General features: G+C 39.6%; 1 protein-coding gene across 7 annotated transcripts in view; it reads right to left on the reverse strand.

The window, feature by feature from the left end:
* Window positions 1–14,463: 14,463 nt before the first annotated feature.
* QKI (QKI, KH domain containing RNA binding) overlaps window positions 14,464–17,857 on the reverse strand; it is a 157,000-nt gene continuing 153,606 nt past the window's right edge. For all 7 annotated transcript variants that reach the window (XR_009746585.1, XM_061471410.1, XM_061471406.1 and 4 more), the window contains one exon: window positions 14,464–17,637. Coding sequence is in view for 6 of the 7 variants with exons in the window: in XM_061471410.1 (XP_061327394.1) it covers window positions 17,621–17,637 (17 nt within the window). In the remaining variant the exon portion in view is untranslated. The remainder of the gene's footprint in view (window positions 17,638–17,857) is intronic.

Raw genomic sequence — 17,857 nt, forward strand, 5'->3', positions numbered from 1 at the left:
GAGGGTGTTGGTGAGCTTCAGTTTCTCAACAAAACCACATCATCCCACCATATAGTAGTGTTCCTGGGAGGCAAGTATACCAGATGTCTGATACTGGAGATAGAGCTGACCCTTTTCGAGGGGCAAAACAAGGACTGAGCAGCGCCTTACAGCCTCATGGCTGATTAGAGCAAGAATACAGATTTGGGCTAAGGGAGAAATTCCACTTTTTCAAACTTTTTCCTAAGGGAAAAGGGTCTCACAGCAAGGCATTTTGCTTTCCAGCCCCTGGAAGGGGACTCCTTTAACCAGTCTGCTCTGATATCTGGCCACCAGGGAATAGAGAAGCATGAGGCAGACTGCAGAAACTATGAGATGAAACTGCTCCTTTCCCTCTGATAAAAGGGAGCTAGTGTTGAACCTTTTACTCAGATTATGGTAGATCTGAATTCGTTTCCCCTTGAGCAGCAGCTACAGAGACGGGGCAGCTTGATTAAGTTTCACATTCTTATGTAAAATGACTTAACTGGGTAGATAAAACAATATATTTGTGAAGCCTCACATGTTTTCCTGAGACTTGATCTCAATAAAGTCTTATGAATGCCTTGCTGATTGTTTAATGAGTTATTTTTCTCCCCCTCAGACTGTTAATACTAAATTGTAAGTAGAAGGAATGTACAGACTGCTTGAAATAATTCCTCTGACATGAGTTCTGCTGCAGAGCTTGCACTGCTTTGCCTCCTCTGAGGCAAGTGCTTTAGATGAGAATTTTGGGGCAGAGGAGTTTCCCCTGTTCTTGTGAGGCAGGAAATCCCTAGGGACCTGAAGGGCAATGAATGAGCTGTGTTGGGGAAGGTCAGCTTCACAAATACATGTATTTGTAAATATGGATTCAGTGGGAACCAGATAGCTTTGTGCACATTGTTGCATACCTCCCAGATGGACCTTCACTCTGCAAAGCAGAGCCAGGAGGGAAAGAGAAATTTCTTAGACAGGAGGGATAATCTTGTTTCAAGGCTGTGGACAGGACTAGGATCTTGCTGTCTACCTCACTAGCCATGGGGTTCAAGAGAGGTTCAGCACGAGTCTCATTCACCTCACATTGGTTTTGCTCTCTGAAGGGCTGATGTCCAACCAAGCCAACTACATGGGGAGCTTGGGCAGGACACAGAATTGGAGAACAATTCCCCCTATTTGTATTTCCATGTCCTTCAGCTCATGAAGGAGGGAGCAGAGCTGAGAAGCCCAGACCAGGACTAGACAGGCACCCCACTGCTGGTGCCAACAATACCCACTCATATAGGAGTGTTATGTGGATGGATCTCTATTAAAAAAGCTCTTAACTGTAAGGGGGTGGGGTGGGGGTGGGGTGGGGGTGTTAATACCCATGAGCTATAAGAACTTGAAGTTCTTAACACCTGAAACTCTTTTCAGTATAATCCAGAGATTACAAAAGTCTGTCCCTTAGCACAGCTCACCATAGAGGTTTCACAGATCATTTCTCTTGCAGGGTTAAAATAACAGCCCACATTATATGCACTGGCATGTAAGCAGATCAAACTCAGCTACCCCAGTTACTCTGAAGCACTACGTTCACAGAGGCAAAAACAACAGCATCAAAATAGAAGGACTGAGCAGCAGAAGAGAGTAAATGAAAGATGGCATGAAAGACATGGACCGTTAGAATGTCAGCTGCATTTATAAATTTCCCTTATTAGCCTTCACCTTCATCCTTGCATTTTCCAGATGAAAGTGCTTTCACTTTAAATAGCACTGTGAAGCTGCTGAAAACATCGAGTGGCGCAGTTTCCTGCATGCAGCCAAGCCACACCATGCCTTGCATTCAAACTAGACGCAAAATGGCTTTCATAATCCCCAGCATGTTGGTACCACAGGTGGAGCTTAAAACCAAGTGAAGACATTGAGGATATCCATTCACTCAGGGGAGAGAAGGTGGCAGGGCAGAGCAGCCTTTGAAGTGGTGAGATGGGCACTGTCCCACTACGGCGTGGGCAGGGTGGAGAGAAGGAAAGACAGAGAGGGCTAGCATGCCTTGTGCCGTCCCCAGCAACACAAGGCCACTTGTCCAGAAACAATCCCACGTGCTTCCTCTGCTGAGTTGCTGCACATCGGCCCAATCGGCTCCAGCTGGCCATTTCTGTGGGCAAGACAAGAGTTATCTGCAGCTGAAGCCCTGGTGGTGAAGGGTACAAAAGGGTTATTCAAGTAAAACTCAATTCTGCAGCTTTAGAGGGAAGTGCCAAATATAGAAAAACCATGGAAAGCTTCCTAATTACTTATGCTGAGTGCTGGATCATACATGGATACTACAAAAGCATTCCTTCCATTAATAACATTTGCATTAAAACCACTGTCCCAGGGTCCCCTCTGCCCAAAAGGCAGCCCTGAGGCACACCAAGGCTGCAGGTTGACTTGGAGCCTCAAATGAAGAACAATGAGATGGGCAGATGAGCACTTTCGGTATTGCTCATTAGAGTGACTCACAGCTTAGTTAGATCAAGATTACTCACTGCTCCCTTCAGCTGATCAGAATCCTCTCTTTCCAAAACCAGAACTAGCAATTGCAAGCAATGTAAGTCATCCTGTGCTGAAACACTGCAGTGGCACAGAAGGGCCGGGAGGGATGCTCTGGCTTCTCTGCTCCGTCCGCTTTCTCTACAGCTCCCACAGTATTAACCAGCTGGTGGCACATCGGTTTCCCAAGACCACAGCATGAGGGGCTCCCACTCCCTGCACAGGGCACAGCGAAGTCACCGGTGGTCCCAGGGCTGGAGGCTGTGAGGTTTTAAGCCACTGGATAACATTGCTTCACGACTGCCATTTGTGTGAGCCAAGCTGCTGGTCGGCCTTTCTCAAAGGACCCAGTAGTCACTAAGGTGATTTCAGGAGAAAAAATATCTCAGAAAAGTGTGAAAGACAAATAATGAAGAGCGAGCCTGGGCAGCTGGAAAGCAGAGGCAAAAGGCAAGGGGCGGAAAAACAGAAATGACACCCAGTCTGAAAAGTGGTGGCTGACAGACTTCTTTGCCCTTAAAGACATGTAGGTACCTAACTGCTGACCGACATCAAGGGTAAGGTAGATAGATATGTTTGTTCCTTTAAAACTCACGGTGTGGATTTCTCCCAGGCTGGCATCTGATCCTCAGAAATGACACACGAACGGCAGAGCCCCAGAAAGTTCTTCTGTTTCATCCCAGGTATTACAAAGTGGGATATGACAAACATCTGAGGTACCCCTGTTCCTTTTTGTCTGCTCTGATAATGAATATTTTGATGTCAGCTACTGTCCCCCACCTCCTTATCTACATGAAACCACTATTTTAAAAGCATTGGGTTTGGTGCTGCATTGCTGACTCCTGCGCTTGGGCAAACTTGCATCAGAAATCAGAAACCACTTGTGGTCAGCATTTAATAACCTTGTATTAAACTGTGTGGTCATTATTGCCCTTGTGTTACGCTATGCTCTTGGCAGTCACTACAAGCTCTTGTAAAAATACCTACTCACGTCTATACTTTCATCATGCTGCTTTACTAAAATAACTCCTGTATGGAATATGCTCTTCCATGATTAGTTCTCTCTCCCCAGCCATATTGCTCGTACAGCTGCTTCTCCTTTGGTTGTCAGACCCTCATGGCACCAAATCACCGACCTCTCCTATGTTTGGCAGGGATCTAGGAAGCATATCCGTATTTCCCCACAATAGTAACATCATTATTTTTAGTATTTGGGATGTTAGAGAATAGACAGAGAACAGAAAGGAGATTCTATCAAAAATACATGCTCCAGTTCTTAAAAAATGTCATGTTTCAGGCATTAATTCAGCCTCTAGTTATTAGGGGCAAGGCTAAGATAACCCTGTAACTAACAAACACCACAGCTTCTGGTTGAAAGATCTTTGGCCTTCCTGTAACAAATCACAATAAAACGTCTGGTGGTTGAAGTTGTAGCTTATTTATAAGGATGCCTTAAAGCAAAATCTGTAGGAGAGGAAGAGGAGGGGAGAAAACATCTGACCAGAAATTGTATTTAATCTATGGCGGAGCAGGTGATGACTTAGGAGATCCATTAATCCTGTTTTCACAGCCATGAAAATAACACCGAACACTGTAGTTCTGCATTCAGGCCACCAAAAGAGAACACTCATGAAGTGAGCAGGTGGGGCTGATTTAATGCAAGGAGGAAACATCTCTGAAGTTATCCATTTTCCTTTCAAAAAGATTCTTGCAGCGGGCAGGGATCAAGTAATTACTTTGCCCCTGTTCACAAGGTATCTCAGAATAGCAACAGACCACACACCCAGGAGATGATTAAAGGAAGTCAGGGGTCAGGAACACAGAAAAGCTTGTGATACAGAAGAGGAGATTTACATGTCCATTAATATTTCATGACTTACCAGACATGTGGCTCAGAACAAGTATCTGCACAATAAAGTGGAATTGTCTGCCATCAGGTTGCATATTTTAAGAAATATCTGAGTCATAAAGGTATTATTTACATGCCTTTAACCATGATCAGAATGCAAAACTCTCCAGATCCTTGTACCTGTCACAGGGGAAACTGGAAGAACTGTCTGAGAGCTTAGCAGGATTTAAGTGGGGCCTCTGCCCTGGGCTAGACCTCTGCACAGAATGAGTTTCAGCCTAAAACCAAAGCATAAGTAGTATTTTTCTTCCTGCAGGCCTATTTGGTCTGGTACAAAGGAAAGAGCTACCACATTGTTAGTATGTCTCTTCAGCCATTATTCCAACCTATGAAGCAAAAGTGCTATTTATACGCAAGTTTATAGGCAGAAGACCTTGTATTCTCCACCATTATACCCATTATAGACACATCAAAGCTGATAATTAAATTTTGGAGAAAAAAACCTCCCATAAATGACTCCTTTCCTCCTAATAAAAAGAGCAAAAAGGGCCAAGGATCAAGCAGAAGTATTTCATTCCAGGATCTTGGCAATTGTGCTTCATGAGGTTTTATTCTGAGTGAACAGAGTTCACTGTGGCAACACAAACAGGTCCTTTCCTCAAACACAATCAAAGCTGAGAATTTTCCCTGCCTGCACATGCCTGTATGTGGCTGGAATAAGCAACTGGAGCAAGTGGTTCGGCTGATTCACCGGCAGAACCAGACTCTCCTGCTGCTGCGAGCCACTGATATAACTTTGTTCCTGCCTTTGCAATCCAGATCTCCCTTTCCCAATCCATCAGCAATGAGGCTCTTGACTTGAAAGGAACATTGAGAGCTAAAGAAACATTGCTAAATTGCCCCAAGGAGCTCCTCGAAGGAACAAGGCATGTTGCCATTGCTGGTCCGAGCAGCAGCTACTTTCATTCTCTTAGTGTTCTGTGTGTGAATGAAGAAAAAGGAGAGGGAAAAGGAGAAGTTGTAGAAAGAAATAAAAACCAGATGGCACTGGAATTGCACCCAGTGTTTTACTGACAAGATATACAAGTCCTTCCTTGAGAATTTATAGCTGAAATGAGTCTAATAGCACAGGGCCTCATGGCCCTGTCTGTGTGCACCACAAATTACTCACATGAGCAGCCTGACTGACACCGTCTGAAGAATTCTTCAACATACACAGTCTGGCTCACAGTGATTAGTGACAGCAAATTGCAAGGGGAAAAAGGATGACAAAGGAGAAATTGCTCTAAAGCAACATTATTTACTGTTTCCCTCCCTCCTAAAAAGAGCCGGAAGTGTAACTATTTCATCCATTGGTTTCACTTCTGTTTTAAAACAGGCACTTGCCAGAATGGAAATCATTTATTTCAAGGTTTCCTCCCACAGGGAAGTCTGAAGACAAGCCCAGAGCAGCTGAGAGTCCTGCTTCATTAATGTAATTTATTATTATCACTGTGATGTACATGGCAACTAAGAAAATGCAGTTGTTTACTGCACCAAGATAAAACCTTTGAAGTGTCTGTACTGAAAAGCTAAATCCCCACTTCTCCACCTCCCACTATACTGAGGCTGGCTAAAAGTGTGTGTTTGCCAGCTGACTTGCAGTGGAGTGTGACCAAGGATAAATCAGCTAATACTGGGCCTTTTCTGGGACTGGTGGTATGAGATGATTCTGTTTTATACCTACCTGCTAACACTGGCTCTTGCTTGAGAAACCCAAAGCTCCATCTCACAAACCACATTTATCTCTTTCTTTCAGAAGCAAGTAGAAAGATCATTGCAAAACTGGCATCCCAAATGTAACCATTCACAGCTACAAGCCTGAGGCTGCAAACACTGTTGATCTTGCATCAAAGGTAATCATTTTAAGGCATTTCAGTTTCAAACATCATACAGTAGCCTGAGAGTTAAAACAATCAGAACCTCACATACTTGCAGAGGAGATCTGGTGTTTGTATGCTAACTTTTGCACTAAGGACGAACCATATTAACAAAACCAAAGGCAACATCCACCTGGATGTGGATTAAAAAAAAAGCCTCTGATTTTTAAGTTCAACTCTCAAATTGAGATGGCGTATGTCACAAGCATCCTCTCCTACATCCAATAACACTCACGCACCCTTGTTTAAGAGTAACGCTGAATGCCACCTCACTGCACCTCTTTTCAGCCCCTTGAATTTACTGTGTATTATAAAAGACCTACATTTGTAAAGGGCATAGTGTGTTAAACCATCACTGTATTGTAATGGTATCAGGATTGCTATTGTCAAAATATCAAAGCTGTTCTACCTCAGCACACAAAAATCAGAGAGAATATCTGTGTGCTAGACTCTCCAGTAGGCTCTGTGAATGCCGAATTGTTCTTGGAGTAGGCATTTTCCCAAAAGGCAGCAGAAAATTTAAACAAGGTTGGTTTTTCGAAGCCTGACGATACTAACAATCCAGTAAGTAAAAAGCGGTGTGCTAACATACTCTAGTACTATCACCATGCCTGTCTCCCGTGTTGTACTGGGAAATTCTGACTTCTACCAAGCAGATTTGCAATACAATCCCATTTTGCCTGCCCTGGATCCCAAGTGTAATTAGGATTCCCTGCTTCTACATTCCATTGGCAAAGACAAAGCAGTGCTGCTCCCTGCAGCTGCATCTCTGTCTCTTCCCCTCTCCTTAGACAGGTCGACTGTGAAAAACTGGGATGCAGCTCAGTTCATCCACGATGAGAATGCAGGATGGAGACAGTTATGAACACAGGTCAAACCAAAGCAAGAGACAGCCATCTCTGGTACTACTGGTACCCACTGAGGTAATCTGGTCTAAGACTAGGACTCAGCCAGCCTACAAGATTCTGTAATCTTTTGATATCATGGGTTTGACTAAGAAGTCAAGGTATTTTGTTTTGCTTACATGCTTTATTTTTAAGTACATTCCAGATTGTAAGACACTTGGACACTCTGATGATACTAAAGAGCACTCAGCATTGTATTATCTGAGCACTCCAGAGTCTTGAATGCCATCATCCAGAGCTGATGCTCTGCTGGGGTACTCCTGTTAACCTCATTTCTCTGACGGGGAATTGAGGTACTAAGATTCAGAACAAGAGCAATGAAAGTACTTGAGTGAAACGGTACTGAGCTTCTTTATGGATAACTGGGGAATGCAAAAGGCTAAGTTAGGACCATATGCATTGTGCACACAAAAATGAGACACATACCCAGCTGAGCTGCTGGGCTAACTATAGGTGTGGTTGAAAGATAGGGATTTATTAACAGTACTTTTCCCCCTGCACTTAAGGTAGGTATGTTGTTTCTGGGTACTGAGAACTTTCTTTTTTGTTGATGTTGTTGCTAAAACCAGACAGAAGGTAAGGAGATGGTGTTTTCTCTATGAAATAACATAAAAAGACACTTTTGATGAAAACCTATGTAATCATACTCCATATTTTGACACCTGAATAAGGCCTAATTCCCACTTCAGGTGAGTGTTTTTTCGTGAATTTAGCTATAAGGGTGCTGTCAAAATTGCACAAATCAGCAGCAATAAAAGGAACATCTCAAACCCAGGTGTTCCAAGTGTTACATTTGTGCCCTTCACCATGGAGACATTTCTCTTCCACCTGCTTGAATGGAGTCATGTATATTTAAAACAGCCTTTCTAAATAACGTCACACTTGCACGTCCTGGATTTAGACCTGAAGTCTTGCTTGTAGTCTTTCTATACCAAGAATGAACTGTGCCACCTCCTAATGTCTATAAAATTTAGGACAGAGCAGAAGGGAGCAGGGCAGCACCTTAGAAGAAAAGAACATGAAATTCAAATTAAGCTGAAGAAGTGAAATATTTCCAACAGAGAAATTAACAAATTTGCTTAAGATAACAGGGAGATATGGCAAACCAGCTCTTCAAGGACAGAGAGCATTTTTTTTCACTCTAAAATTCCAGCCTACATTCTCTGATGAACATCTTGTCAGCATAGCACAGGCTTCTTGTCAGTGCTGCTCGTTTCGGTTTGTCTTCCTCCTGGCTCATATAAAGTCCAAAGTAATTTTATTCACCTGTCCAGACCAGGATTCAAAGCTCTGACATTACTGTTATTCCTTATCTTCTTCCAGTGCAGATAGGTAAGCATTTCCTACTTTCTCTCAGAAACAAAGCTGAAGATCTGCTTCATTCATTGACTTTCAGGGAAAAAAGAAAAATCAAAATCTTCTCTTCACTAAAGTGATACGGGAAAAATCACACAAGAGCATGCAAGTGGTGCCCTCATCCCCTGCTCTGCAGTGCTGGATCCACCCTTTATGAATGATCCAGAGACATACTTGAATAGTACGCATGTGAGGATCTCGAGATTGCATCCATCTTAAAAATAAGGCATGGATTTTGCCATGCAATTAACATCCAAAAATCTCAGAATTAGTAACAGATGTTTAAACTTTTGGTGATTAGCAGGTAGAATAACAAACTATGCTTCCTGCATGCTTCCTGCATCACTATTTTACCATGTATTACCTAAAATCTGAAGCCAAGACCTAAAAACCTCCCTTTGAAAAACATTGTGCTCCATGTAAAAGCATGAATGTATGAGGGCTTTGCAGTATCTTGCCATTTTACTTCCTCTGAACTGTACAAGGTCCCATGAAAACCACCCCGCATGGAAGCCACAGTTGAAGCAAATAACAAGTTAAATATTACACTATTACCCTGTGCATTTCTAATACATGTAATACAGTGAGACTCCAAAATAGTGATCCTAGTATCTTTATCATACACTGTTTCCCATAATACTCTTTTTCATTTAACCTGCCTTTTTACTGCAGCAATTTCAGTTTAAAAATACCCCTTTAAAACACTGCCCTGCAAGGTAGAGACTGATACATTTTTCATGATATTAAAAAGATCTGGATATAAAAGATGGGTTTCATTTTTGTTATTTAAGACTATGAAAGCAGGCCAGAACTAACACTGGGACTGAAGAAGAAGTAATTACAAGAAGAAGTAATTCAGCAAGAAGACCCGGGGTCTTCCCAGCTTCAGGCAGTGAAAGTACCACCTGCTTCAGAAAGGCCACCCTTAGGGAACTGAAAATCCACATAATTCATTCTGAAAGGCTCCCACTAACACAAGTAACTTCTCTACTTAGCCTCTTGTCTTCATAAGCGATTTACAAGTATCCAAGATTGAGAGAAAGCACCTTCACTTAAGCGATGAGCTGCTGAAATGATGCCATGTTGAGAGGCGTGCCATTATTTGGTGTTTTATTCTTGAACCTCGCTACTGAATTTATTCAGTTTACTATTCAAAGCAGTCAATCTTGTTTGTTGCTGAAGATGAAAACACTTTGAAAATGCAGTGACAGAAATTAAAAAAGGCAAATATATGCTATGCTATTCTGTAACAAAGACTTTAAAATGCCTAGTTTGGGGAGTTACTGGTTACTTTTTTAAAGTAATAAAATAATAATTTTTAAGAGTTCAACTCAACAGGAGCTGTTAGTTGTCTAATTTTATCTGTTTGAGAACTCAATAGGGACAGAAAAACCAGTCTGCTTATGTTGGTAGACCTGAATGTCAAAACCAGTAATTTCAGACACTGAGTTTTGCACTCTTTGGTACAAATGTTTCCCATTATTTTGACACAGATAATGGTTAAGTTTGTATTTCCTCAAGGGAACTACAGTAACCGTAGTAAAAACATTCAGGAAACATCTCATCCTCCACTTACACAGAAAGCATTGGTAGAACAGTAGCAAAATCTATCAACAGAAACTTTCCCATCATTAGATTCCACTTCTAGCTTTATTTTGTAGACCGATACATGCAGTTCCTAGCATGAACAGGATCATAAACAGGTATTACTGACTTAGTGCAAGAGACAAGGAATTACAACTCTGTTTTCCAGGGATATAGATGCGTTTGCACAGCCAGACAGCACAGAAAGTGAGGCTGTGCCCACACTTCAAGCCAGGACTGCAGTGCACAGGCATGCTTGTATTGCCATCCAAAGTAACCGCAACAATGTCCAGGGCTGCTTTACCTCCTGGAGTGGCGCATGCTAAATAGCATCTCTACATTGTGTGAACTAGTGAGATTAAAGCTAGCTCAGATATAACTATATGCTGTCACTTGTTTTGAGATTCATCATGGAAGCTATTTTGTAATGCTAACTATGCAAATTTTATTTCCTTTCTGGAGGAGCACAGGAGAGGATGTGTGCCTAAAAATGTTGGTATTCAGCTTCCTCTCCCCTATTCTACCAGACTCCTGAAGATGCCATATTTCATCTTATCCACTGTACACTTACATCTGAAGCAAATCATTTTTCATTTGAACAGTGTAAAGCCGAAAGACTTCGTAGGCAAAGAATATCCTGGTAAAGAAATTGTGTTAAACTATCATCACATAAATATTACTGAAATTGTTAAAACACCACAATCTATTTCTTCTCCAGAGTGTTTCTCACTTGATTCATACTAGATAATAGTGTCAGATTTGTTATCATTTTCTATAGCAACCAGAACCCCCCCCAACAAGTATGCTAGCTTTACTACAAAGTAGTACTCCTCCTCCTTATTTGCTCTATACAGTTGTAGCATTGATTACAGAAATACAGTAACATAAAAGTCACTTGGCTGTCTTTCAGAAATTGATAGAATCAGTGCATCCACAAATCTACATTCAAAATGTGATCTGCACATTTCTGGTATATAATGCATACTTGCCTTATTTACAGTTACAGACAACAACAGCATATGCAATAAGAAACTGTTGAGCAAAAAATACCTTGGTAATCAGATGTCCATGAAATTTAAGCCTCTTCAACAATTAACATCCTTTGCAACACTGCTAAAAGCATCAATGAAAATTGAAGTGTGAAAAATGTACATTCTTTATTCTGCTGTTTGGATACAGAATAAAATTTAACTTTTCAGAAAATAGAACTATAGCTACAGCTTTGAGAGCTGTCAGTTTGCTTTTGAGGATAAAGTACATGCACTTTTTCCAGTTACTTTATTGCACATAATGTACAGTCATAAATGGTGTTTTATTTACATGTTTTGGCAATATCCATGTTTGTCTTCCCCCTTCAGAATACATTATTTTGCACAAACAAAACCTTAAGTGTTTCACACAAACTGCCATAATACAAGTCAAAGCATATATGTATATACGTTGTTTGATGTTGCCGTTTTCTCAGTTAATTCTTCTAACATCTCAGTTAATCTTTGCCTTGGGAATCAGATTCCTCCCAGTTAGTCTGCTGTCAAAGACGGACATCTGAACTGCTGGCACCAAGAAGTTAGCACCGCGACCTGCTGTGCCCAACACCCATCTCCTACACAGAACCATACCACCTGCAATTAGTGTGCAGGCACATAGAAGGAAGAGCACTGTACTTTTGTTAACCAGTTTGATTCAACATTGATTACCATGTGTTAATGCTACGGTTCATGTGTTATTTGGACACTATTCCATTAATAGTGTTTTAAAAAAATGTATCAAATCTATTAAAAACATAATAGAGATTTCAAAAACAATTACGTACTTCCAGACCTAGGAATGCGTTACTCAGATTCCATTCTGTACAATGTGCCGTTTATGACGGCTGCTATTTTTACCAAGACACAAAAAATCAGGTTTCGTGTACTTTTGTTTCCCCCAAATTAAAGCGATTTCTTAATGGATGACAACACACTTCCATGTTTCCCTGCATTTTCAGGGCAGAAAGCTTTTTAGTGGTCCCCCTCAGAGTACAATCTAGGAGTAAGCCATTCGTTACATATGGATTTGGGATTACTTTTTAAAGGTATGTTCAAATAAAGTATCAATGTTGTCAGTATACATTTAAAACATTCCAAAGATGCCCCTGAAGACTCTTTATATTCTGGATTGATAGCACAAAAACCCACCCAACAAACTCTTGGAGAAACCAAATTTGTTGTACTTTGCTACAACAGTTCACTTTAAAGATGTGAATAGCACTGCTCAAATTGTACTTTGAAAGGCTCTGGGATATTTTTGTTTATATTCTGACCTACTGAAAAAAATAACAGATTTACCTTAAGATAAATACCACTTGATTGGATCAAACAGCAATTCTCCAATTGACTTGAATGTATAATCTTTCAAATGTTAGGACAATTTAACCCCAGAATAATAATATAGGACAACCTGGCTTCAGTGATGTACCAATACTGAAGTCATCAATTCAGCTCTAAAAATAACTCATTTCTTTACTATAAGCAGACAAAGTATAAAACAGTTAAATTTTCAGACAGTCACGTAAACTGAGAAATACATCTGGCGGACAACAATAGCTAATATAAAATTTTGACTTTAGAGTTTTCCTTTTTTGCTGTCATTCAGCTTATCAGTACTTCAAAACTTACAGCAACCTTCACTACTGCATATAATGAAGAATGAGATGAAAATGCACTGTGGACAAAGTATGACAGTATTTCATATCTAATAAAAATACAAAACAATAAAAATATTACAGAAACGCAGTAGTTTTGGGAACAGAAGTATTCTTCAACATAAAATACTAATCTTTTGTCCCATCTGAATATTTTCACCTGAACTCGAGGAGAGCACTTTACCAAGTTTAGATGTGTGCCTCTGACAAAATTCTTAAGGAACATATATTTTTGACTCTGAAAGGACACTTGTGCCATTATACAACCAAAAGGTCCTGATGTTATCTGTACTAAATGTCTAAATTTATCCTCTCCCTGTGGCTGACTTTTAGGATAGCAAGGTATTCATGATCTGTTAAATTAAGAAAGATTACTGTACAAGTAAAACTACATGCCATTAGAAAACTAACACCTTCATCAAAGCTAGACTGTTCTTCTCTATAAACATGCATTCTATTTGAATTCCTACCATGAGAACTTTTTAAAATAAAAGTTTTATATCACATGGATTTGAAGATATGTAATTTCAAACATAAATTAAAGAAGATATTTGAACAGATGAAAAGACTCATCTGATTTTTTACGATCAACAAGAGACTTAAGCTTTCACAAAAACTGTTGATATTTGAAGAGTTACCTACACTGAGGATCTCCCTTGACATTAGCTGCAATCACTGTCCAGTTAAGATTACAAATCTGGGAGAAAAACCTGGGGATATGTAAAGGAGCCTCAGGCAGCAGAAGCTTTCAGAGAGAAATGTTTCTGTAAAAATATTTGCATAGATGTACATTCAAAACAGCATTTTCTCCATTTCAATTCCCTGCATTCATGTTGCTACAGTCATCCACAGGGATAAAGATGACATAGACAGCCCTAGAATCTGAAATGGCTGTTGCTTGGTAATATAGTGAAAGGTGTATTTTTGTACTTTCTGCAGTCATTAGGAAATGATCTGGTTTGACCTTTGGCTTACAGAAATTGTACTCCCCTGAGCTACGCAATACTGACAGACTATAGCAGAAGTACAAACAAAAGTTCAAAACCGTGTGGCAGGAAGAAAATAAGGCACCTGTGGCAAGGAAAACCTCCAGATTTCAATGTAGAGTAATTCTATCTAGAAGTATTTTGTGCTTAGAAACGTCGCATGATGCAACAGTGAACCAGGTGCCAAACCCAACAAATCACAAATTACTACGAGAGTAACTGCAACCTCTGAATGGTTCAACAAAGAATCAAACTGGTTTCTGTACACCATCACAATTTACCAATATACAGGCATCTTTGCTCTTTTGCTGTGAGCCGACAGTAATTATTTTAGAGAGAGAAAAAGAAAGTGTGGAATTAGTAATGCAGATGCTGAAAGGCAAGTGGCAAGACTCTACAAGAAGAATGCCTCAAAAATGCTACTTTGTTCCCTTTTCTACTGGCACCTATTCCCCAAGGTAAAAGGCCAGAATGACCAAAGCCAACTTAATAGTAGTGTGCAGAATGTCAAGCCGACAAACAACATAAAAACAAGTCACGTTGTGTTATCTGTGGTCACGTTCTTCAGGGTTAGTCCAGTAACTCAAGACTTTACATTCTTCCGTCTTTATTTGTTTACTTTAATTAAACATGTAATGGTTAATAAACAGACATAGTCCAGAGTTAGTAGGTTGGTATTATAACATTTATTAAAATAATGCTATGGGTTAATAGAAACAGCAAAGAACCAAAGAATTTAAATGCAAGCTATGTAAAAACCCAACTAAAACCCAAATATGTCTAATGTATTCATCCAGTAGCTAACTAAAAGCCCAAGAAAGACAACACTCCCAATATAATAAAGTACTGCAAAACAATTGGCAATTTTTCAGTTATCAAAATTGTGGGTTTTGCATTTTGTATCCTTTTTTCTCAATCAGGAAAAAAATTCTTTTGAATGTTATATAACATACATATAAAACAAGATAGAAAAATACATTATAAACTTGTAACAATGGCTGTAAATACATTATCTTACATGTTTCTCATAGGCAATAGGTTGGTTATGGTACATACATTGCATGAAACTACTAAGATAATAAAGAATAGACAAATACATGTCATCTGTACGGTTACATACAAGCGACACTCCCATCTACCCACTCTAAAAAAATTACATAATACTGTCAGAAAGAAGTCTTAAAACTACTTATTTTAATAAAGAAAAAGTAATTAAAGAATGATAATACTGAGAACCAAGGCATTCAGAGATTTCAAAGTCATGCTTTTTTTAAGTTCATCCAAAATTTTGTCAACTAAATTTTCAGAAGTTTGTTCAGAGCAAACATTACTTTCACATGTCACACATCTATTTCATACACTTCCCCTCTGCCCCAGTAAAAGACCTTTGATAAACATCTAAAATGTCCAGGTTTTATCATAGCTGAGATGAAACTGGATCAAATACTGGTATTGTTTTAGCAAATCTCTCTTCAAATGTTTGAGTGTCGCAAGTTTATTCAACCAACCAACCAAAATAAAATCAAAATGGCACAGCATATACTGTAAATAAGATCAACACAACTGTATGTGTAACAGGAAGACAAAGCCAGTGGCACAATAAACAAAAAGCTAGCTGAATACCAAGGATGAATGTCTATTGCATAGTAAATAAACTGATAATTATTTCCAGGTGAGACAAGATGTAAGATGAGGTCACCATGCAGGTGCTTAAAAATGTAAGCCCTCTTAGCTTACTATTGACCTTTCATTTGGAAGCTGTGAAGATCTGCAGGAGGAGAATAAGTTGACAAGAGGGGAATAAAGTTATCACCTGATATTTGCCAAGCTTAGTACTGAGCCCCACACAAAGTAATACTTAATGTTGTCAGAATTAAATACTGTGAGTTCAACAGCTTCAGCTCTTGCAATTGCTCAGCTGTATGAATCTTGTGGAAATAAGGGTTAAAAATAAAGTACAGCTGGACTTCAAACAACTAACTGATGTCTTTCTCCTGCTTATCTTATGAGGAAAAGCCAGTGGGCAAATCTAACAATAATTACGGAAGAACTGAAATAACTAACTTGCATGCTGTTTGTCACTGCAGGAGCTGCTTGTGAAAACCAGGGACATACTCAGACTATCACTGAAAACCAGCTAAGCACTTTCGATTTCATTACCCACAGAACATCAGTTTTCTGGGTGATGCCACAGCCTACTATATTTGATGTGTATTTATTCCAACTGAAAGCAAAAATACTCATCTCCATCCTTGAACAAAAACGACATACTTCCAGCTCTAAAAACTTTTGTCAGCTAATAGCCTCATTTAGCATGAGACAGTGTATCACAGAACCCTTTGGTTTACATTGCACAAGTATGGCATTTACTATGATTTAAAAAGCAGAGTGGTTGAAATACCAATGGGCTGGTTTGGTAAAACCTTTAACAAATATTTTATGAAATGAGATTTTGGCAAAGTCACGTCACACTAGTTATGGCAAAAATCAGGTAATTAATATGGTCAACTCATCATTTGTCTTCCCTCACAGCTTCTTTCACATACTGGGCGACTGAGTGGCATGCAGTAACTTGTCTGAGGGAGAAGCTGATTATACAAGACATTTGACTAAATGACCATGAAGAAAATAAGGCACTTCCTTTTCTTTAGACTTATTCCAATACTTAAAAAATAAAAAAGAAAGACTAAAAGGCTCTTTTGGTCTTTTGTTTCTTGACAACCACCAGAAAAAATCATTTAATGAAATAAAGGGTTTCTTTGTTCTTTTTTTCTTTTTTTTATAACACTTGAAAGTATAAAATGCTACATTTCAAAAAATATATCTTTTTTTTTCTGCACCAGCACCCTTGTATAGTAAAAGTATCTACTTTTTTGTTCATTTTGTTTCAATGCACTACACTTTATCTACAATTTCATTACATGTATACAGCAAATAGGCAAGCATGGCTTTTACATCCTTAATGAAATTTTTTCTATACAGGGAGGTTTTAAAAAAAATATTTGAACAGTTTGCCCAGTAATGTGACACATAATGCATGTACCTTGTTCTCATGTAATCTTCCGAGGAGATTAAAATATGGTTAAAGTAATTTAACGCAGATTTTGTTTTAATAGTGTTGCTGTTTTGTTCTCTGCATTAACGTAGCTCTAAAAAATCATCGTCATCTGCATTTCATGGCACACTTTCCTTTAAAATGTCCAATTTGGCAGGCAATAGAAAAAAAGGCTGCAACATCTGCCCTCTGAGGGCACCGGTAGTGACTAAACAGCGTATCAAATTTTGAATACTTTTTGGAATCCCTTCCCCAATGACATCCCTGACCAAAGGTTCATGCATGATGCATCATCACACAGTACATTCAGAGAGAGCTTTGACTTCCTTATTTTAGTTTTTCTTTTTTTTTTATTATTTTTTTTTCTGAGAAGAAAAATATTCCTAGAAGTCTCTCACAGTAACTGCCTCTGTCATCGGGTAGTTAAGGGACATCTGTCTCCATCTCGTGCGAGGCCTCCTTACCGTTCGCCTGGGGCAGGACACTAGAGGATGATCAGTGCGGAGGGATGAGTTGGACCTTATTGCTTTACTACTATTCAGTGCAGGTTCTAGAACCACTTTCACCCAAACAGGAGAACAACAAAAAGCGGAGTTGGAGGACAACAATTTCTTTGTCTGCTTTGTTAGATGGTAAGACGAACGGACAAGTGCCCCAGCTCGCTGCACTGAAGACAGGCAAGCAAAGGCGTTTACCAGTTAACTGATCAGCAGGCAGGCATGGTCAGGTCATCATTGGGTGAAGAGTTCAGAGGTCAGAAGGTCATAGGTTAGTTGCCGGTGGCGGCTGGGTGGTTAGAAACAAAAAAAAAACAAAACAAAAAAGAAAGAAAAGATAGAGAAGAGATTAGTTCCAGCTAGTGACGGCTTAATGACAACATGAAAACTAATCACAACTAATAAAAACCAAGCATGTTTAATTCTGACATACTGATTGACACCATCTACAGAATGCAATAAAATCATGACAGCCCTCCATCATGATTTGGACACGTGAAGGAGAAGCC

Source organism: Pezoporus flaviventris, unplaced genomic scaffold (genome assembly GCF_033815535.1).
Source record: "Pezoporus flaviventris isolate CSIRO_AGI_PZ_B2104156 unplaced genomic scaffold, CSIRO_AGI_Pfla_v1 ptg000066l, whole genome shotgun sequence".
NCBI classification, from domain to species: Eukaryota; Metazoa; Chordata; class Aves; order Psittaciformes; family Psittacidae; genus Pezoporus; species Pezoporus flaviventris.